Source organism: Pleurodeles waltl, chromosome 6 (genome assembly GCF_031143425.1).
Source record: "Pleurodeles waltl isolate 20211129_DDA chromosome 6, aPleWal1.hap1.20221129, whole genome shotgun sequence".
In the NCBI taxonomy this organism is placed as follows: Eukaryota; Metazoa; Chordata; class Amphibia; order Caudata; family Salamandridae; genus Pleurodeles; species Pleurodeles waltl.
In genome coordinates this window covers 811,734,591-811,758,197 of record NC_090445.1, presented here as the reverse complement: position 1 = coordinate 811,758,197, position 23,607 = coordinate 811,734,591, and the positions used below count along the sequence as shown (strand labels likewise).

At 42.4% G+C, this 23,607-nt stretch overlaps 1 protein-coding gene across 1 annotated transcript in view; it reads left to right on the top strand.

The window, feature by feature from the left end:
* SORCS3 (sortilin related VPS10 domain containing receptor 3) overlaps positions 1-23,607 on the top strand; it is a 2,578,554-nt gene that overhangs the window by 2,148,762 nt on the left and 406,185 nt on the right. The window contains exons 15-16 of the mRNA XM_069239432.1: positions 14,670-14,787; positions 20,374-20,507. Of these exons, the coding sequence (XP_069095533.1) occupies positions 14,670-14,787; positions 20,374-20,507 (252 nt within the window). The remainder of the gene's footprint in view (positions 1-14,669; positions 14,788-20,373; positions 20,508-23,607) is intronic.

Sequence of the window (23,607 nt, the reverse complement as noted above, 5' to 3'; positions counted from 1 at the left end):
GCAGTCAAGGATATGTGATGTCATACCAATGTACATCCTTTTCACTTAATGTGACCTTTTACCAAATTTGCTCTTTGTATAGATTCATTTTGAACATAAACATGATAGCATACCTTAGGGTGGTCTTTCCCCAAACTTTTGCCTCATATTTTTGCTGATTTCCTTTTGGTGGCCTTAGCACTCTGAGCACTTCAACACTGCTGACCAGTGCTAAAGTGCATGTGCTCTCCCCCTAAACATGGTTTGATTGGTATCCACAATTGGCATACTTAATTTACTTATAGGTCCCTAGTAAAGTGCACTACATGTGCCCAGAGCCTGTATATTAAATGCTACTAGTAGGACTGCAGCACATTTAGAAAGTTGACAATGTTCCTGCTTTTAGCCCTGTTTGCCTGCAACCTGTCTCCAAAACATGGGTGGGTGACAGTTGTAGGAAGCTGACTCTTTATATGATATATCAAAATAAGATATCATGCAAAGAGACCAGGGGTTCCCTTACCAGTGGACATGGCTTGCTATGCAATCTAAAAAGTGCTCTATTAGGTGGTAGTGTGGGTGAGCATCCTAATCTTAGCACAGAAGACTGTGAGACACTTGCAAATACACACACAGTCAACAAATGAGAGGCACGACTCAAGATGGAGTTCCCGCACAAATTTACAAAAGTAACCAGTATCTTTATATATATTTTGGCATCAAAATCAGTTTGTATAGGCAAACATGTTTTGTAACAAAGATCTGTACAGTTTTAATGCTGCAATGCAATCCTATTGAGGATATCAAAGACAGCAAATCAGGTACAGTGCAGCGACTTATGAGGCCAATTTTCTGGACTTTAGGTAAGTACTGAGCAAGGTTCAGGGCTACACCGACAAGCCACATTAGGCGGCACTGGGGCGACTGAGTGCGGAGGTGTAGTACGGCGTCAGGTGCATGATGTTACTCTTTGGGGATCGCTCTGGTCAAAGAGATGCTGCAGGTAAGGACTGGGGGTCCAGTTGTGGGGAATCACTGAGTGGGTTCCAATCTTGGAATGTCTGAGGATGTGGGGACACATTCAGTTTACGTCTATACAGGTCAGTAGTGATGGGTGCAGATGTGTCCTGACGCATAGGGTTTTCTCCACCGAGCACTTGCAGTTGAGATCTCACCGTGCAGAGGTTGCAGGCATTATCAGAGGATCCTCAGTGGTTAAGTCTGGAGTGGACTTCTTCTCTGGAGGTCTGGGTAACCATTCTGGCACTGTTGGTCCACTTAAACTCAAGCTGTTTGGCACGGGTGTAGTGGTGCTTCCTGGCATCGGGCTTTTGGTGGTCCAGAGTCCTCACAGGTTTTCTTGGGGTGCCTGCAGATGAGGGAAGCAGCTCCACTGATCAATGGGAGTTCCCGGGTCTTTTTTTAGAAGGCAGGCAGTCCTCCCAGGCTTGGTAGGCACAACAGGTGCCGGAAAAAACAACTTTGATGCAATTTGACGGCAGCAGCAAACAGGCTGACAGGGCTGGGTCCAGGTCTGATGCTTCTTCCTTTGCTTTTGCAGCTCTTCAGTGTCCTTCTTCGTAGGTAAGCAGGATTCTGATCTCCTGGTGCCAGGGCCTCCCCTAAATACTGCATTTAGGGGTGTTCTGGGGATTATATGGTAGTAGCTAATGGGCTACTTCCCCCTGTGGTCACTATACCCCCTATATGACCATTCCCTGTGGGAAGTGGGCATAACCCTGTCCCAGAGTTCCTAAATCTGCCAACACCAAGATGGCAGATTTTAAAAAGTTGTGTCCACTTCAGGCAGCGCACCTTAGGGGTGGGACTGACCTGAGGTGGTGGACACACCTCCCTGAATACTAAATATCCCACCTTTCCAGGTGTCAAATTGGCCCTGGGGTAGGGGGGGTTGGCATCTCCTTTGTGAGGTAAGCCAGATCTACATACCAAAGGTGAAGGGCTTCTTTGAAGCCCTCTGCCCTGGAATGCAGATTTGCAGGTGATCCTGTTGGGTGGGATGAATAACACCTCTCCCAGAGCAGGCTTTTGTGGTTGACCATCTGAAAGCAAAGACCCTTACCCTATCTCTATTGAGGTCAGACTCTTATCTGGTGGTGGGAGGCTGGCTCAAACTAGTCAGTCCGCACACAGATAGTTGGTAGGGTTTCAGGGGCCACCTCTAAGGAGTGCCCTCAGAGTGTGTATATTAATAAATCCATCACTGGCATCAGTGAGGGCTCATTATTATGAGATACTTGATACCAAACACCCTTAGTTTCAGTGAATCCATTGTGTAGCTGGGGAACTCATAATGACCAGTGTCCAGCACATGTACTTAAAATGGCTTCCCTGTTCACTCACTATGTTTAAGAATCGACAAGGACATAGCAGGGGTATATCTGCTCTTGCAGGTTTGACCTAAATAAAATATGATGCACCCTGCCTAAGGGCTGGAAGGCCTGCTGTAGGGGTGACTTAGAAATATTGTATGCAGTGTTTGGGGACATGGCATACAGGCTGTGCACCAAGATACACAGCCTGCAATGGCAGTCTGCATATGCTAGGTGAGGGGTCCCTGAGGGTGGCATAATGCATGCTCCAGCTCTTGGAGACCCTCTTTGGTACCAATGCCCTAGGTACTAGGGGTACCCTCTACTAGGGACTTATAGGGGGGCAATTATAGTGCCAATTGGGGAACAATTGTACAGTTTTAGGGAAGGAGATCTGGCACTGAAGGTCTGGTTAGCAGGAACTCAGTGCACTTTGGCCAAAATTGCATCCGGTATCAAGCAAAAAGTTGGGGTGACCATGTCAAAAAGAGGCACTTTCCTACAAATGTGCATTGTGCATTCCCCCCAGACAGCCACCCACAAAGTGAGCTTAGATGTGACTGATGGGCCATCAACATCCTGATGGCCTAGCCGGGGCTGGATGGGTGGGAGGAGCTGACACACATGAATAGGCAGTGTCCTGCTTAAACACAAAGGGCTGCATAACCACTTTTATAGAGTCTGGGGCCAGGGCAGGATGAAATGACCTCTGTGCACTTCAAAGACCCTTCTTTGAAGTTATCCCCACTTCAAAGGCACAACTGGGTAAAAGTACTAGACCTCTGATCCTACCAAAATGAGTACACTGCTGGACCTGTGAAGCACTCCGCCAGGAAGAAGGATTTGTGTGCTGCTACAAGGACTGCCACTCTGGATTGCTGCTCTGGAAGAACTGCTTTTGAGCTGTGCTGCCCTGCTACACTCTGCCCTGCTGAGGAAGGACTGGACCCATCTCACTTGATCTTAGAGTGACTTCAAGGGCTTGCTGCCTTGCCTTCAGTTTTAAAGTCTCAGGGACATCAACGATGTCTCCTCAATATACAAACAGCAGCTGGACTTTGCTTGCTTGCAAGTCTTGCTCTGCCAACTGGTGCCAAACTGACCCAGGGCCCTTTGAAGGGAGTATAAAGTGCTACAATTACAAGAACCCACACATCTTTATCGTAACCGGTGCATCTTTGCTGTTGTGTGGAAAAACCCAGTGCATCATACTCAGAACACTGCGTATGCCCTCTGGAACCACTGCTTCGGAAACAACACATCCCCACCACTGCGTGGAAAAGATTGAAGCATAGCCCTCTCCAGCGTGGATCACATTCGGAACCATTGGACTCAGAATCAGCATTTCGCTCAATGGGACCAACGCATTGCTGAAGTTGCATAGAGAAATCCGGTGCAACACCCCATATGCATGAGGATCATCAACACATCTCATGCTGTGACAAGGATTAAGGTACTGTTGCACAGCAGGCCCTGTATGGATCCTGTAGCCAGCCTGTGCTCCATCGCTGGTGGCCTGAACTCTTGACTTGGTCCCGGTCCAGCACAACCAGATGTCCCAATAGGCAGTTATTGCTTCCAAGCACTATTCTCACATTTATTCTTTAAAAAATAAAAACTCAACTTCTACGTATTGGATTTTTTGACATTTTGTTCTTGTTTTATTTATAAAAATATAATGTATTTTTCTAACTTGGTGTTGAGTCTTTTTGTGGTGCTTTCATTGTGTTACTGTTTGAAGCGTTTCACAAATTCTTTACACATTGCCCCTTAAGTCAAACCTGACTGCTCTAAGCCAAGCTACCAGAGGGTGAGGGCAGATGAATTTATGGCGTGTGTCTGACTTATCCTGACTAGGATTGTGGTTCCTGCTTGGACCTCTGACAACTAGAAACTCAATTTTTAACAATACTCCTGATGTCTTTGCACAAATTGTTTTTGCTCTTTACTGATATTATGTGTGCTCCTGAATGTGTACATTTTGTCTCCTGCTGATGTTGCACCAATGGTGAGTTCTGTCTAAATGTGGTTTTGTACCAGTATGTGAATTTGCTTCTACTGTACAACCATAATGAGTTGGTTACAAGGGTGCAAAGGGTGCCTGCAGTGTCAGCAAAAAGCCTTTAAAACCATCAAGCACTGTATCAAACTCTATGGCTGACCCTCTGATCCTAAACTTCACAGGCAGGTATAAAAGCCACTAAACTCTACTTCAGTTTATAAAATAAAGACAATCCACTAGCACCTAAACAACATCAAGTACCTTTCTCCTCCTAGACCCACCCCTTCTCCTAGCACCCCACAGTTATCATACTCCAAAGTTTTAGATCTCGCAGCTTTCTTTGACATACTCAATCGCCCCAATGTCACCTCCTACCAAGATGATCTCTAAAACTTGAACATTATCAAAACTCCCTCACACCCACTGACCAGTGTCAATGACTCCCTCACTTCAGACATCTTTCCATAAGCTCTCAAGACAGGAGTGATTCTTCTTCTCCGGAAGAAACACATTCTAGAGCTTGCCAACCTCGACATTTACGGGTTCATTACTCAGTTATGCTTCCTCAGCAACTACCAATCTGCCATCATACCACACTGAAGCACAAAGACAGCTGCCTTACACAATGTAGACTTTGCCTTTGAGTCCACAGATGAAGATGACCTCTTCCTTCTGATATCTAAGTCTAAAATGGTGTTCACCGACAACATCCTTTACTGGTTCTCCACCAAGAGAACCAACCAATGCCAGTTCAATCACAAGGTTAACACCACAGTAGATACCTATTTCTTGTGGCCCATCCCAAAACCTGTCCCAAGTCAACTTCAACCTTTATGTGAAGCCCCTTGGGATCCTTCTCAGCAATAATAGCATCAACAATTATGAGTATTTAACCAGTACACAACTGTACCTGAAAGTCCCATCTGCTCCGACATCCAACCCATTAAACACTACCTGTGCATCATCGAGACCTGGATGACCAGCACCTAACATGAAGCCCAGCCCCACCAATACAGATATTGTGATATATAGCAAGAACAGCAGACAAGAAATAGTTTGGATTCAGCTTCATGAAATGTACTATGATGGCCTCAACCCACGTCCTTCACCCAATAAACCTAAATAGCTGATAGAGGGTCAAAGATCTTAATCTGTCTGTGGAGCAAAAATATGTATGCTCCAGCTGATGATGGAGTATGTATAGCCCATTCAATTACTTATCTTGAGAGTACCTCTTAAGAATCTCCTTCTCAGACAATAAATGTGGCCAAAGGGTACTACAGTGCCTGGTTCAGTTGGTATTGTACCGGGAAGGGGAAGAAAATTAAACAATACCATTTCAAAGTAGCTGTGGATTCTTTCAGTTCCTCTATAATAGACTAGTAATCTCCCGAAGTGAAGCAATGGTCTTGACAAAACTATGATGGTAATGATGTTGTTGTGCCAATGCAATAGGCATATAGATTCTAACTATTCAATCACTGAATTCCACAATTCACACCATAATTTGGAGACAATGTTAAATAAAAGAAAATATTTCTCTATGGTCACCAAATGTTTCCTGAAATAGAAAATAAATAATTTTCATTGATCCTAAAAATAACAGCCTAAATGAAGATACTCATCTATTTTATTTATCTTCTTGGTTTTCTTTAGAATTGCTTTAATATTCATGCAATCATGATCAAAAACACATACAACCTGCTGCGCTATCCAACAATGCAGGAACAGCAATTGTCCTTCTAGGCTTCATTCAAAAGACAATTTGCAAAAGAAACAAGTGACTATCGAGCTATCCAAAGAAGACCTAATAGAAGGAAACCGATGCGGTTCCCACTCCACCGATTTCACAGAAGTCAATTTCATTCTCTATCAAGGAGCATCTGACTGCCCCGTTTACTTAGGTTCCTCTTGTGGGGAAATTTTACTTTTGTTTAACTAATTTCAGAAATGTGTAGACTCATCAAAAGTTAGAAAACTCAACTCAAGACTTTATTTTTTTATATCTTTCTCTAAATTTCTATCCTAATAAAACTGTTAAGGGGTTCAGAAAATGAAAACAGGATGACAAATACAAACTAATTAATTCTTTATTTCTTCTTTTAAAATATGTCAAAATGTCATTTGATTCCTTTCAGCAGCAGCAATTTGTTTACTTAGAACAGTAGGGAACCACAATACAAAGTCATAGTGGTTCTTTGTAAAGCCAGACCATAACAGAAAAATATGTTGTTTACAAAAGTGAATCCTGTCAATATCCACTAAGTCCCTGTTGACTTTGTTTTCTATTTCCAGACAATTCCAAGTAACCTAAATCACACACCCAACTGCCAAGAAGTTGATATATTTTCTTGCCCTTACTATCAAATGTGGATTTGGACATCTTTACATTGCAATACATAGAAAGTGTACAGAGAAAAACACCCTATTGGAAACCAAGAGCTATCATTCTAAGGCCTTATGTCTTGTTCTTCCATTTGGTCATTTCCTTTTGACATGTTGCAATAGCAAATTTAAGGATGCATTTTTTGTTGAAGCAAGGACCTTAGGGGATTGCCAGCTAGTTTGGGATTATTCACAGACATCAGTGAAGGCCACCAGGAAAACAGCTATGTTTTCCCCAATGGAACACGTTGGAAAGTGGTTTATTAGTAAGGGCAGGTAGGTACCTACACTCAGTAATAAGGTCACAGTCTTAAATGAGGTCCAATCAGGGTCTCAATAAATTAATCCTTGCTCAACTCTTGATAGCTTGGCCCACGAGCAGTTAGGGTTAACTTAGGAGACAGGTGCTATTAATAGCAACAAAACTGTAAATAAGTAAAACACACCACTCAATAAAAATCTAACACCAAGTTATAAAAATGGGAAATATTTTAATCTTTACAATGACACCAAAATGACAAACATCCAATGTAGGGAACCGGACATATACATTTTTTAAAGACTAAATGTAAAAATGTGCTTCCTAGTGCCTAAAAACAAAAAAAGTGCCAACCGCGGACATCTGGCAGTCCTTGTAGCAGCACACAAATCCTTCTTCCTGGCGGAGTTTTTGGTGCCTTTACCTGTTGAAGATTTAGTCCTTCGGAAGTATCTACATGACTAGTAGAACAAGATAAAATGCCTGTTGAATTGTCATCTGACAGCTGCATATGACACGGGAGATCCCTTGGAGGTAAATTAAGCTGCTGAGCATTGCCCAATTTGTCTTCCCGGCAGAGGAACAAAGCACCTCCCCATATCCAGGCTATTATTTGAGTGTTCTGGGAGTCGCTTTACACCTTAATAGCGCTATTCACTAGATGGTTGATGGTTGAAGGCTAATGTAAATTAGCCTCCATGAGCGACAGGCAGGAAACAGGTAACATTGCATCCTGCTCTCTGGGCTGTCCAGAGTCTACCCTAGGGCTGAGTTATATAGATTTAAAAGAAAGGTTTCTGCCTGGCAGAAGTTTTATTTTGCCAGGTTGAAATTGCAGTTTAAATTGCACACACAGGCTCCTCAGTGGCAGGCATGAGACATTTTTAAAGGCCTACTTAAGTGGGTGCAACAATCAGTGCTGCAGGCCCACTAGTAGCATTTAATTTACAGGACCTAGGAACATGTAATACCACTTTATTATGGACTTATAAGTAAATTAAATATGCCAAATGGGTGTAAGTCAATGTTACCATGAGTTAGGGGAAGAGCACAAACACTTTAGCACTGGTTAGCATATTTAAATAGAGATTTCTGCCTGTCAACAGGGTTTATTCTGATAGGATGGGCTTCAGATTTAGAAATGCAGCCATCAGGCTGTACTGAAAGGCCTGGAGTCATGTTTTTCCTGTCATACTAGAGGATGGCACAGCAGTGGTCCATATGTGACATTTAACTTATCATCCAATGGATGTACTTTAGGAACAGGATGCTGTGGCCTTAAGGAAATCTAAATATGTCAATTAGGGTTTTAGACAATTTAGAAATATTTAGTGATCGGAGCACATACCATGGAGCCTTGTTAGTTTTGTTCCAATCCCAGAGTGAAAAAAAAAAACCAGCAACTTCAGTCTAAAAGAAATGGGGATGACCACACAAAGAAGGACACTTTCTAACACTACATATATGGAAAAGGCCATGGGTGCCATTTACAGTTCACTAGGGGTCGCAGCTGTGATCCCTAGCATGACCCTTGTGACCACTGGAACTGTCTTTGTCACCCTTGGCGTACAGGTGGCAACATCAGTTTCAAGAACACAGGGGCGGCTTACCTATATGGGTGTCAGGGCTACAACCTTCTTGTTTTCAGCTGCTTTTTTTAAAACTAAAGTGTACTAAAATGAAGCACTAGAAACTGGAACTCGACCTTTGGTGGCAGCTGAAGTGAAAGAAAGTACTTTTAAATTGATATTGTGTATGCGTGTGTAGAGAAGGCATGAGAATGCAGGAGCATTTGTATGGGTGAGCATGTGTGTGTATGAAAAAGAGTGACAGATAGTGAGAGTGAGTAAGATTGAGTGTCAGTAGTAGAGCATGCGTGAGAGTGAGTGAGAGACTACGAGTTTAAGAGAGTGAGAATAAATAGGAATGTATATGAGTGAGTCTGCTAGAGATTGATTGAGAGACAATGGATGAGTGTAACTGAATGACAGTTTGTGAGTGTTGGAAATGGCCTTTCTGCAGGGTCACCCCCAAACTTTTTGCCTTCCTCCTTCTCTTTTTCTGACCTCATTTTTGCTGGCTTTAGGACTCTGTGCACTTTACCACTTCTAATCAGTGCTAAAGTGCATGTGCTCTCTCCTTAAAACGTGGTGACATTGGCTCATATCCAATTGGCTTATTTAATCTACTTGTAAGTCCCTAGTAAGTGCACTACATGTGCCCCGGGCCTGTAGATTAAGGCCCGTATTTATACTCCGTTTGCGCCGAATTAGCGTTGTTTTTTTCGACGCAAATTCGGCGCAAAACTAACGCCATATTTATACTTTGGCGTTAGACGCGTCTAGCGCCAAAGTATGGGCAAATAGCGTCATTTTTTTGCGTGAATGCCTTCCTTGCGTTAATGAGATGCAAGGAAGGCGTTCCCGTCTAAAAAAATGACGGCGACGCAAATGCGTCGTATTTATACTCCCGGGCAAAAATCACGCCCGGGAGGTGGCGGGTCAAAAAACCCCGCATTTGCGCCACTATTTAACGCCTGGGTCAGGGTAGGCGTTAAGGGTCCTGTGGGCTCAAAATGAGCCCACAGGTGCCCTCCCCTGACCCCAGGGACCCCCCCTGCCACCCCTGCCCACCCCAGGAGGACACCCAAGGATGGAGGGACCCACCCCAGGGACATTCAGGTAAGTTCAGGTAAGTATAATTTTTTATATTTTTTTATTTTTTTTGGGTGGCATAGGGGGGCCTTATTTGTGCCCCCCTACATGCCACTATGCCCAATGACCATGCCCAGGGGACATAAGTCCCCTGGGCATGGCCATTGGGCAAGGGGGCATGACTCCTGTCTTTACTAAGACAGGAGTCATTTAAATGGCGTCTGGGCGTCGAAAATAATGGCGCAAATCGGGTTGAGGCGATTTTTTTGCCTCAACCTGACTTGCCCCATTTTAAGACGCCCTAACGCCATTTTCCCCCTACGCCGGCGCTGCCTGGTCTATGTGGTTTTTTTCCACGCACACCAGGCAGCGCCGGTCTGCTAGCGCCGGCTAACGCCATTCCATAAATACGGCGCCCGCATGGCGCTTCAGAATGGCGTCAGACGGCGCTAAATTTTTTGACGCTAAACTGCGTTAGCGCAGTTTAGAGTCAAAAAGTATAAATATGGGCCTAAATGCTACTTGTGGGCTGCAGCACTGGTTATGCCAACCACATAAGTAGCCGCTTAACAATGTCTCAGGCCTGCCACTGCAGGGCCTGTGTGTGCAGTTTCAATGCCTTTTCGACTTGGCATTTAAAAGTAATTGCCCAGCCTCAAACTCCCCTTTTTCTACAAATAAGTCACCCCTAAGGTAGGCCCTGTGTAACCCAGAGGGTAGAGTGCTATGAAGGTAAAAGGCAGGACATGAACATGTGTGTTCTATATGGCCTAGTAGTGTAAAACTCCTAAATTTGTTTTACACTGCTGTGAGTCCTCCTTTTATAGGATAGCATTAGGGCTACCCTCATAAACTGTTTGAGTGGTAGATTCTGATCTGAAAGGAGTAACCAGGTCATATTTAGTATGGCCAGAATGGTAATAGAAAATCCTGCTTATTGGTGATGTTGGATTTAATATTGCTATTCTAGAAATGCCACCTTTAGAAAGTGAGCATTTCTCTACACTTAAATCCTTCTGTGCCTTACAATCCATGCCTGGCTAGGTCAGTTGACGGCTCCCTTGTGCATTTCACTCAGACAACCCCAAACACAGGATGCTCAGTCACACCTGCACACATCAGCATGCTGAATGGGTCTTCCTGGGCTGGGAGGGTGGAGGGCCTGAACCTTAAATATCAAAGGACCCTGCCCTGCCCTCACAAAATGGACTGCCAAACCCTCTCTGGGACCCTGGCAGACAGGATGGAACTGAAAGGGGACCTTTTGCACTTCTAAGCCACTCTTTGAAGTCTCACTTCCAAGGCACATTTGGGTACTTAAACAGGGCCTTGCGTGAAAACTCAGCGTGCACAACTCCCCGATTTCCACCCATCTCCTCTTATGCGGTCCCTTGAGATTCAAACCAGGTACTTTGTGCTTGCAAGATACACTTGTTGCTTTTTAAGAACTAAAGACTCTTCATATAATTTTCTAAGTGATATTTCAACGTGTACTTATTGAATCTTGAACGTTTTGACCTGCATTTTACCAGATAAACATTATATATTTTTCTAAACATTGTGTGGTGTATTTTTGTTGTGTTCTACTGTTATTGCATGATTTATTGCACAAATACTTTACACATTGCCTTCTAAGTTATTCCTGACTGCTCAGTGCCAAGCTACCAGAGGGTGGTCACAGGATATTTTGGATTGTGTGTGACTTACCCTGACTAGAGTGGGGGTCCTTGGACAGGGGGTAACCTGACTGCCAACTAAAGACCCGATTTATAACCATGAGAATAAGTGAAAATGAATGAGAAAGAGTGCAATTGCATGAGAATGAATGAATGCAATCAAGTGTGATTATATCAGTGAGAATAAATAAAGGTGAATGAGTGAGCACAAGTGAAAGTGTGGTGTTATGCTTGTGAGCCTGTCATTGCCCCTGTCATCCTGAAGATAATTATTGTCTAATAGAGGCACCCCTGACAAAATTCTGTTACAGGCATATTGATGGCAATACTTAGCATTACAAGCACTTGAGAAAAATTACTATCCGTATCATAAAAATACATAGTTTATGAAATACCCACGGCAAAGTGCTGACACTAACATACTGGAGGTAATGCCTAGCATAGGACCACCCATTGAAATATGCTGGAATACTCAAGGTAATTCTTGGGAAGGGGCACCCATGGTAAAATGCTGGCATTGGCACATTAGAGCTAATTTTCAACATAAAGGGGGACAACCATGGCATACATGAGGGGGTAAACCATGTTGGCCCTGACACACTAAAAGTAATGTTTGCCATAAGTGGTCACCCATGGTGTAAGGATTGTACCAACAGCAACATTTTTTGTACTGGCATGCTGTATGCAATTTGTAGCCCAAGGGCCACCCACCATAAAATGCTAGCCCTAAGAATATGCTGCTACTTTTGATACGTGGAGGCATCTATAGCACATTTTGAAAACAAAATAGGGCCAACTCCTAGGGAAATCACGTTTCGTTGGCTTAGCACAACAGGAATGGTTTGGAAACGTAATTGGTATCTTTTAACAGCCTATTGCTTTGTAGCAAATGAATGTGAGAATTGTCCTTTGCACAATATGATATACTTGTTTAAATGTTTACTGAGAGAAGGACCACCCTCAACTAGAAATAGAAGATGTTGGAATAACCCGCTTTGCTTACTGGCTATAATTTGGCCAAGTATTATGTCCCACCTCTTTCAAGGATCACCACCGTTCATTCCAAAAACAGAAGGTGAAATGTGTCTTGATAAGCACTGTTTAATTCCTGCAGCTTCCACTGAAACCACACATTACACTTGAAGTTGTTTAAAATAAAGAGTTCCACGCAAAGCCCACTTTTCTATCTAAATTTAAGAAAATCAAACACATTTTTAAAGATGTTGTTGCCATATTATATTTGTGTGAATACATGAATACAAGCGTCATCTCTGTTATTCCCATGAGAAACAATGCTACTTACATATCCACCGGCATATTAGGTAGCAGAGTTGGAGCAGGGTCGGTAGTTTTGGCTACCCCTCTGCCACTGCATACTAAAGGATAGACGGGGCAAGTCATGCAGAAATGCATATAATTGCCTATGTCATATGACGAGAACTCTGTCCACTGAAACAGATGCATAAATATTAGAGGAATACTTTTAACATAGCAAATGAGAAACATAGTAAGGATCTCCGCATCGCCTCAAAGAAGGAGTTTGAAAATTTAACCAAATTATGTTTACCAACCATTCCACCATTAACACACACAGGGGCTTATTTGCAAGCCCCTTGAGCTGCCGGTGCGTCACTTGATGGGGAAAAGTGACGCACAGGCGGCGCAAAGGTCTCGTAAATAAATCCCACCATGCCCCTTTTTTACTGAAATCTTGAAGCGAAAGAATGCTCAAATCAAAGCACACTGCTCAGATTCAGGTCTAGAATTTAAAAAGCATCAAAACTTTACATTTATTTGTTTGTTTTAGCATGTTTTATGTATAAGTGTACCAATAAACTTTGTTTACCTACCTACATGTGTTTGTGTACTTACAGGTTTGCATAGCGTCAACAAGACCCAACGGCAGCCGAACACATTATAGCAACACGAAATGTTAAACAAGTGACATATTTACAGGCATTGGTCAAATGTTTGAGTTACATACAATAGTACACATTCCTAAGAATTAACAGAGATGAGATTCTCCACGTAATAATGTTATGTGTGGTTTGGGAAAAAGAGAAGAAACGAGCCTCGTGTAGCAGAGGTTCGAACATTGTAAGGTGTGGGTACTGAAGTGAGATCATTTTGATGTTATAATTCAGTCAAGATTGAAACAAGCTGGAAACGTGAGATTTTCAGCTCTTGTTTGATGGCTACACAAGAAGGGTTGATATTAATGATAGGATAAATATTTGAAGCACTACACCAGGAATACTGTTTCCGATATTTTTTTTTTTTTTAAGACAGGCATTTCAATTCCGAAGTTGTCAGAGCTCCAGAGGCTACAGGATTCTCCCAACATGGTTATTTTTTGCGATAAACATATTGACTTTTCACTCTGAATAGTTTTATTAACATTAAAGGAATGTTGTAGTTTTGGAATATGCTTCTGGGCTCAACAGGGAGCCTCTGTGGAGTTGTCAAAATTAGAGAGGTGTGAAATGGTGTATGGGTGCCTAAAACTGGTATGGCTTTCGTGCTGAGGCCTGTCATTGGTCGGCCAGGTGGGTTATAGAAATCCCAAACAATAGGGAGTTCCCATAGTGCAACCTTGAAAGAACTGGAACCACTGCCTTAAGGTCCTCTGCCGGTATAATTGATTTGATTCCTCCGAGTAGTCTTTTGCATAGGGTTTATATGTGTGCCACTAGGTTCGGGCCCTTGTCCAAGATGGAGCACATTGATTTGACAATTTCTATAATGAATGGCTTGCAGTCATACTTTTTAGAGGTGTCTACCCAGGCTTGCAAGGAATGCCACTATAAGGATGGGAGAGGAGAACGAATTCCATTTTCTGGGGTTCATTTTAATGTGGTGTAGTCACGTCCATTACTTTGTCATCTAGTTATTGCCCATGAGTGCTATGTCTTCTGGAGAGGAGACTTTTAAATAGAGGTTATCTGACTTTGGCATAAAGGTAGAAGAAAATATTTGCTTTTCTCAGAAGAGAGCTGAAGGGCTTCATGTTTGAAGAGCTTCAGGGATAGTATTGACATACAGCTTGCTGGAAAGTGGAGGCATAGTTCACAGATCGAAAGTGATGTGAGCAGTTGTGGAAGTAATAATCAAACCATCAAAAGGCTGAATCACTGCACTATTGGCATACTGTTGCTATTGTGCCATTAGAGATGTAATTGTTCTTGATCTCAATAGGTAAGTATGTTACTGTGGTGTAGAAATTTAGAATTGAGGCAACATATGCCTGTAAGCATCCATTGGTGTTTTGAATGATGTTTGAGCTATTTATACTACCCAATTAACTTTTCTACTTTCAACAGGCCTAAATTCAAACTTTTTGTGGATAATCATTGACTCCTCTTCTCTTTTTTTAATATTTAGGGTTTTTGGGCACTTTAGCCTCCGTTCAGAGTGGCAGCTCGTTAAAGTGGACTACAAATCCATCTTTGGGAGAAGATGCAATGAAAATGATTTTCAAACTTGGCATCTACACAATCAGGTAATACAATGAAAATGTGCTAAATACAGGGGCAAATATTATATTCATCTATGCATTTATATGTGTCCTTTGCATATTGTTAGCATGATATTTTTCGACCATTTATGAGCAAGAAGAATACAACTAAGTAAAGTGATGGCGGGTATAGTTGGTGTCTGTGGACCAATAAGGTCAATATGTTCAAGGAGCTTTTGTCAGCTCAAATTACAGCTCGGTAATAAGTGTACGACTGTTGTATGCTCATATAGAGGGTTATTCATAGAGGGGACTTTGGAGGGTAATAGGCAAAAACAGATCATGTTGCTTAGCCACAGACCTAAATGTGTTCATTGCTGTGTCTGCAGTGAGTTAGAGTGCAGACGTTTATATGGTGGAAATTTTCTGAATGGGGGGTTCCCTTAAGAGTGGTGGGGCCTTAAGAGTTACCCCTCAACCCCGCAGAACAACCGTGGTCAAGAGCAGGACCAGGTACATTATAGGTTGACAGTGATAAGAGAACACTATCAAAATGAAAGGCAGTGTAAGGGAACGGGGTTGTCCAAGGAGAACATTTTTTTCCCCTTGTAAATCCAAAAAAAGGTAAAAAAATGCAAGTGCACTTTAGTAACATTTCTACAAGAAGAATTAAGAATTATGCACCTATACATTTATATTGTATAAATAGATAGGCATGTGAGTTCTCCTGCTAATCAGGCACTTTTCAAACTTCTTAGGATCAGCCCTGGAATCTGAGAATTTATGAAAAGTCGGAAATGTCCTAAAACAAATGGCTTCAATCACAAGATCATCTGCATGTGCCAGTTTAGCTTGCACAGGCAAATTATTTTTATTTAAAAGTTCAAATTCACTTTTGAAGTTCTGAAAAGGGGAAATTTACTGTACTACGAATTGTGTCTTAGTTAAGTGGTTTGCTGGTTTGGTCTGGAAATGGTTAGACGGCCAAGGTATGACTAGACAAAAAGCTCCTAAAAATGGTGGTAATAGAGGAGAAAGCGTTCTCCGTAATGAAGAAACATGAAAACAAATAATGAAAATAGCAATTATGCTAATACAATTCAGTTTTCACATATAGAATTGTGCACTGTGTGCAATTATGCATGCGGTCACATGCACAGTTGCTCAATAAGTACATTATGTGTTGTGCAGAAATCGCTTAAGGAGCATTGCTAATAGGAAACATGTATGATGTGAAAGCTGATCGGTATCTAAATCTGATTACCTATATTCAGTGGATGCCGCAAGGTAAATCCTTCAGTACATTGCACTTGAAGAAATACATTTAAAAACACCAGCCAGCTAATGCTCACTGATTTGTAATTTCTATAATGATGCTGTCAGTGGATGCAGCATTGGTTTACTGCGACGCTTGATAGTAACTGCACATTACAAATGAAACTCAGAACTACGACCCCAAAAATATACTTCAATTATTATACAAACAAGTGCTTATTCTTTAGGGATCGCCATTTATCAATATAGTGATTGTGCCAACAGCCATTTTTGCCTTCATAATATTAAGTCGGCTGAGGCATCCATAATGTTCACATATGGTGCTATTTTTAAGTATTTCTTTTTTGTGTGCATATATTTATAGAAAAGTAAAGAATCTCTTGATTACTGGTTGCTAAAACGAAATAAATTTGTGTGCTTTGATATATTTTATCAAAAGTGCATTTCGTACACTGAGGCACTATAATGAACAGAAGTAAAGTGCTTGTATTTTCATACTACAGCTTCATAACGAGAATCTTGCTTCAGTCCTTCAAGACATGAATAGCTCTTCCTTTCAATCTATATCTATGACTGGTGGCATAACCACCTTTCTATACAGCTAAATTGTCACTAAGGCGGAGGAGCATCACCCCACTGTTTTGTGCAGTGAAGAAAAAGGAAAACTAGAATGATAACACAATGTTATTATTATTTTATTTTTCCTCTGGAACCAGGTTAGGGTGGGGCTGGGCTAGGCTGGAGGAGGGCTGGAGGGTGAGTGGAGCTCACAATACGTGTGCCTGACCGTTTGAGCAGCTGTGTTGGGCCGGCCGAGCTGTCATGCGCACGCAGCATTTCTCCACCTGGCTGTATTACACAGCCGGGTGGAGAGAGGCTCAGGCTCCCACTCCCTGTCTGAGAGCCAAACCAGGCTGCTCAGACCAATCACAACACTACTGTCATGCTGGTGACAACAGCACGGTGATTGGCTTAGGGGAGTCTGGAAGCCTGTGCGCTTCCAGGAGTCGGGGAAGAGAGAAGGACGAAGGAGAGATGGAACCGTCTCCCCCGACAGAAAAGGTAAGTGTTTTTTTCTAATTTAATTTTATTTTTGCTGCCACCCCTGTTGAGTAGTAGTTGCCGCTGTAAGTTGTTAAGAGAATTTTTCAGATTTAGATAGCTAAATGCTGTCCTGAAAAAGGGTGGGTAAATTCAGCTCCACCCACACAGCTCTTGGAGTTTTGCCTACTCTGCGCTCCACTTGGAAAGCAGAGCTTGGCAAAAACTCCACTGACCCTGGCGTGGTGGAGTTTACCTCCCAAGGCCGGAGACAATATCTCTGTTCCTTCATAGCCCCAGGGTTTTGCAGCATGCTGAAAGAGTTGAAGGGTAGTGCTGTCTTAACATCCTCTTGTCGGTTGCACTTATTTAGGGCTTTTTTGAAGACACTGCAGCTTGTGTGTGTGATTGTCTTTTGGAGGCCTAGCAGATTGTGCGTATCACATTGTATGCTTCCCACTTGGATGTGGACATACAGTGCATGGTCCCCACTTCACAGTGCATATCATCACACTACATGCTATCCTCATGAGTGCTGCTGATATAACTACTCTACAAGTGGCTCATCTGGGCATGCAAAGTGATACTGCACTTACCGAACTGAAGTAGGAAGTGGGCAACTGTAAGAGTTGTAGATGCCTTTTGCTTAGATAGGTAGTCCTCTGAGTTTTTTAAATTATTTTCTGTACCCAAGTGAGTGGTGCACTGTGCAGCCTTGAGTGCCAGCTAGGTAATGCATGGGAGGTGTGCACTGCATACCCAAGTGAGTAACGTGCACTGAGCAGAGTTCCCTGGTCAGAAGAAAAGATCCATGTTCTCAAGAACAGGCATAGGAGGGGCAGGGGAAGTGGGGATGGAGCAGGGTCCCAACCGAGCCTCGCCCAGATCACAGGTGCAACTCCTGGCCTCACAGTGCTGCTGCTGACTTGAGACTACCAATGGTGCTGATGTTCTGACACCTGAGCCACTACTACAGCTGTCCCTGTTTCAGTGCTCACACAGCATTAGATTGGCAGTGCGCTGGAAATAGGCGAGAACTGACTTTCAGCTATAGCAAAAAGTTAGTTAGCTGAAAGTCAGTTGCATGGCAGAACTCTGTGGAATTCCACAGAGTTTTAAGCTAACTCAGAGGAATTCCGCAGAGTTGCACTCCACGTGCTATGCCCACCCTTAGTCCCAAAATGGAAGAAGCAAGTATTGGCATTATGGACACCACTCATCGATTTAGCCATTCTTATTTAGGATCCCATATCTAGAGAATTATCATACATGTATGTAAATATATGCAGAAAACAGAAGAGAACACTGGGTAGTTCCCAAATTTAGGTGGAGAGCAGCTCCAGTAAGACACACCCTGCAACACTATAAATTTTCTCACCTCAAATGTCCATTTTTCTAGTAAAGTTTTTAAGCATAGGATTGGTACAGGGCCATCCAAGGCAAGCTAGAAAGTGATAAAGGCAGTCATTTTGACATTGGTGGTAAAAACCACTTACCGCTGCGGTGATGGCCGCCAATACTGCCACCGCGACCACTATCCGTCCACCATAATATGAGCACTGACGGACTTCTGCCACAAGAAGCACGGAAATCTGGCAGTGTTCATGGTGGTGGACGTTGGTAAGGTGCCACTGCTACCACCAGCACCGCCAAGCCAGTAGAATGCCACCAGCCATATTATGACAAGTAATACTGCCTGGTGGTGTTCTGCTGGTGGGGTGCTGCTGGTAGTAGCAGTGCCCCTTCCTGTTCCCTGACGGAAGACCTCCTCGCTCATGGTAGGTCGGGCTTCCAACAGGGTGAGGTGGGTGGGAGTGTGGGAGGTATTGTGTGTGTGTGTCTAAGTCTGTGCGTGAATGTGTGAGTGTGTGTGTGAATGCATCTGTGTGTGTTGGGTTGTTTGCGTGGTTGTATGCGTGTGAGTAAATGCGTGTAAGAATGATGAAGTGAGTGCATGTCTGCATGTCAGTGTGATTGTGTGTAAGAATGTGTGCAGGCATGTCTGGAAGTATGTGTATATGAATGCGTGTATGCCAGTGTGAATGATTGGCTTATGCATGGTGTGTGTCTGCGGGTGTGTGCATGTATGAGGGGGTGTGATGAACGGAGAGGGTGGGTGTGTGTGTGTGATGATTGGAGGGGGTGGGGGTGTATGCAGGCTGGGGGGCTTTGGATGGAGGGGGTTGGGGGTGTCAGGTGTGTGTTGGGGGTGGGGGAGCCACCTACCAGTGAAAGGGAAGGAATTTCCTATCACCGGTAGGGCCTACCGCCATGGTTTTTGTGGCATTGCTAACGCCACAAAACCATGTTGGTAGGCCGTCTCATAATGCTGCGCCCGGTACTGTGCCGGCCGCCGGGCTGGAGATTGATATCTCCGGCCCGGCGGCTGATACCGCCATGGCAGGATGAGTGGGAAGTGGCAGGTTGGCTGCAGGGGTCATATTGACCCCCAAAGTCTTTTGCCATTAGTTCAGCAAAATCTTTAAGCAGAGAATTGACCCAGTGCCATCCTTGCTGAGCTGTAAAATGGCAATGGCAAAAGACTTTGTCGCTTTCTAGCTTGGCGTGGATGGCAAAGTGCCAATCCTATACTTTAAAACTTTGCTAGAAAAACAGACATTTGAGGTGACCAAATCTAGAGTTTTGCTAGTGTTGCAGGAGGCTCCTTACTGGAGCTGCTTTCCACCTAAATGTGGGAACTACCCAACGTTCTCTCTTCTGTTGTGCATAATTTATGCATCACTGTAACCCTAAAAGGTTGAAATGTATGTGTATGTGTATATATATATATATATATATATATATTTATATATATATATATATATATATATATATATATATATATATATATATATATATATATATATACAAATAAATAAAACAGCTTCACATTTCAAATTCCATGGAGCAGGGCTGGGACTCTCAAAAGAGTTTCAAACATGTAATAACTTAATACTGTTGAAAAGTTCCAAGATATGCCCATTAGTTGATAATATGAGAACAACATCAGTTGAACCTGCCATACAAATATTTATTATGTGGTACTTTTAGACAGTCTGAAATCTAGAAGGAAACTAATTTACTTTTAAAGTAATGATTGGGAGTGTTTTATGAAATTCTAGCTTTATATGATTTTTACATGCATACTGTTATGTATGTGTATATGAATTTGAAATCCAGAACAAATAATAACTAATATAAGCAACACAAGGAAATATGATGTTGTGTATAAACGAACTGATGCGATGTGGGTAGGAAGGTTATGTAATTTCAGTTTACAATTTTGATCTCCTGTTTTCTGCTGTTTCCTTGAAGGGAGAGCTCTGTGTTATGGGAGAAAGGAAAACATACAGAAAGCGCAGACCAGGAGTCCAATGTTCACTAGGAAGAGACTACTCCAGGTACATTATATCAGAGCCCTGCCTCTGCTCTGACTGGGATTTTGAATGGTGAGTACTTGATCATATCCATTTTTAAACAATGTCAGACCATGTAGTTTCAATGTTCATATATATATTTCAGGAAACAGAACAAATATTACTCCTACCCGGAGGGGACATGCAAAGATCACTGCTCCCTCCAGGCAGGAGCCATGTCAACTCCAGCACCATGTGGGGAACCACTTTGCATAAGCTGTAGGTCAAAAAAGTAGTAGAGAAAAGTAAAGTTTTCTGAGTCTGATGACAGTATCAAAGGCCAAAGAAAAAGAAGCCCTCATAGCAAAGAAATATGCTACACGTCCCTTGAAGAACAGGGACACCGCAAACATGTATTAGTATGTTCTGGGGCTTCCAGGAGCAACTGCAGACCCCTACAACCACCGTATCCAATCAATATGTCTCTCACCAGTTCAGTATGATGCTTTTAGTCTCTCAAAGACACAGCAATTACTCAGTCCTGTTTCACACACTGTACGTCTGCCATTGCCCACTGGATGATCTGTAATTGCCTAAAGCTAAACAGGGAGAGAAATTAGCTCGTCATATCTAGTGTTGATACCTCTCTCTGGAGCATCACCAGGTGCCCCCCCAACCCATCAACCTTGGTCCTCCCCCTCAGTCCTCCTAAGCTTCCAGAAAACTGAACATCATTGTTGATTGTTACTTTAACGCTCTCAAAATGCTCAAAAATGTTTTAACTGGCTGCCCCAGAATGCATGGAAACCAGTGATCCAAGCACTCATTACCAGTATTCTGGACTGTGGAAATGATGTGTATGTTGGTGTTTCAGCACACCTTATCATGAGTCTTCAAGTGATCCAGAACACAGCTACCAAGCTTGTCCTTAATCTGCCTCCTTGTTCCACCCACTTATATAATATTTGTTGACTGCCTGTCCATAAGTGTTTCCTCTACAAGCCTCTTACTCATACCTGCAAAGCACTTCATGAACCTTGGCTCTTCCTATGTCAGCAATCACATACACTGCTATGTTCCTTCCAGAGAATGTCCCTCTGCATCTTAACTACTTGCTCTTTAGACTCACATCTGATGGGCAAGAGCAGGAAGGTACTTGTTTTCCTACCTGGCTCCCAATGCTTGAAATAAGCATCATCTTGATATTCATGTTGGTGTATCTCTCTCAGAATGTAAGAAGAAATGTAAAACGTGGCTGTTCTAGCAAGCTTAGTTTCAACTCTCCAGACAATACCTTTCTGTTCTTCACCAGTATAATCTTGCTGGTGAGACAAATACAAATATCATATCACAGAAAGAATAATCTTACCACATGTCTCCAGAGGTAAAGATTTAGTAATCCCCAGAGAAGGTAGTGGTGAATGCAGACGTTCTTTAAGGTGAGCTTTTGTGTTACCCTGTGATTTATGTAGGCCCTTTGCTTATTGGGTCCTGACTAGTTTCTATATTGCTTGTCAACCCTGTGCAAAGTCGAAAGTTGGATGTTCATTGAAATGTTCATTACTCAGAAATTTCCATTATTGTGAATAATGTTAAAGCACATACGTTTTGGTTAATTAAGATTAAAGTCTTCATATTGACGGTAATCCATATATATATTAAAAGGTGTACTTTTCTTTACTTATTGAATTATGAACATGTTCTTCAAAACCAGTGGATCTCATATGTTATACCTGTACCTTTGTTTGATTTGCTGTAGGCTTATAATATTGCACTGTATTTTGGGGGTTAGAGTCTGATGGAGCACAAGCCATGAAAGGAGTTTCAGACCTATGCTTTCTTCTCTGCATCTGGGGGATTAGTTGATAATTGTGACCTTTTTAGGGCGTATCTCCTGTTTGAGAACCTAAAGGAGGGATTTCAGTTACTTTTTCAACATGCCAATTTATACGTATTTGTAATGTTGTAAATACCATTTATATGAGGGTGTGTTAAACAAATGTTCCTTTTTTAAACTAGAAAAATGAAACACAGTGACAAGAAAATTATGTCTTGAGTGTTATTTTTTCATTACATAGCTCTAGTTTCTAGCTCACAGACCCTTCTTGAGTCCCTGCTCTGCCTTGCTACCCAGGGAGTCAAGTACTAAAAAGGTTACTTCATCCCCAGTTTAAGGGTCAACAGTATGGGAGACACAATAACACCAGAAGCAAAACATCCCAGTTAACACATTTGTTGTCCAGTAACTTCTAATCCTAACCTAGTTTTGTAGAGGTTGGAACTATGAAATAGCACTGTACGTGCATATCATCTGCACGCATGTAATAAGATATATATTTGGGTGTGCTAAACTCTTGTTTCGCTGATTTTTGACAGTTTGTACAATGCAGAGGATGCATGAGATGAGAAAGCATTGTGTGATTATTTTATAAATGGTGACGGTAAAAGTGCTCAGTCGTACTAATCCAGGTGCAAATGCCGTTCTGAGCCCAAATCAGCATTAGTAAATGTTTGGACATTTACTTCTGATTTTACTCCACTCCTATTTGAGAGTGTTACATCTGGTGTCATTTGTGCAAGGTAAACTCATAGGATTCTGTACGCAGCATAAACTAGGGGTGGACGGTAAACTCTGCTCGCCAGCAGAGTTTGCAGGTTTTTGCCAATCAGTGCTTTTCTTGAAGCACAGAGTTCGGCAAAATACGAAATTTCCTAGCTATCGTGAAGGAAAGTTTCAATTCTATTAAGGACACGGAGGCGAGGATTATGCAGATCTTTCTTCACTTTTAATTAAACAGCAAGTTCAAAGTAAACAAAACATGAACAAAAAAACTACAAGTTCCATGAGCCCGCCGCCATGGTAACGAGTATCCAATGAGGTGCACTCCTTCACGTTGGTATAAATATCCCGAAATGCGTCACACTTCCTCGACTTCACTGCGGAAGGAATCCTGGTAGAGTCAATTGGTCGTAGTTTCGGAACCTACCAAAAGAGGTATAATTAGATGCAAATCCGATAAAACACAGATACATACCGACTGCAATAAAGTCATGAGCCTTAAAATACCTCTAAATAGAATGTGATCACATCTGAAACAAGTACTACATGATGTATTTAGAATATGATCAGAATAATAATAAAGAAATGTACAAACTCAAGTATACTACCTTGTTACGCAGGTAGGTGTAATCG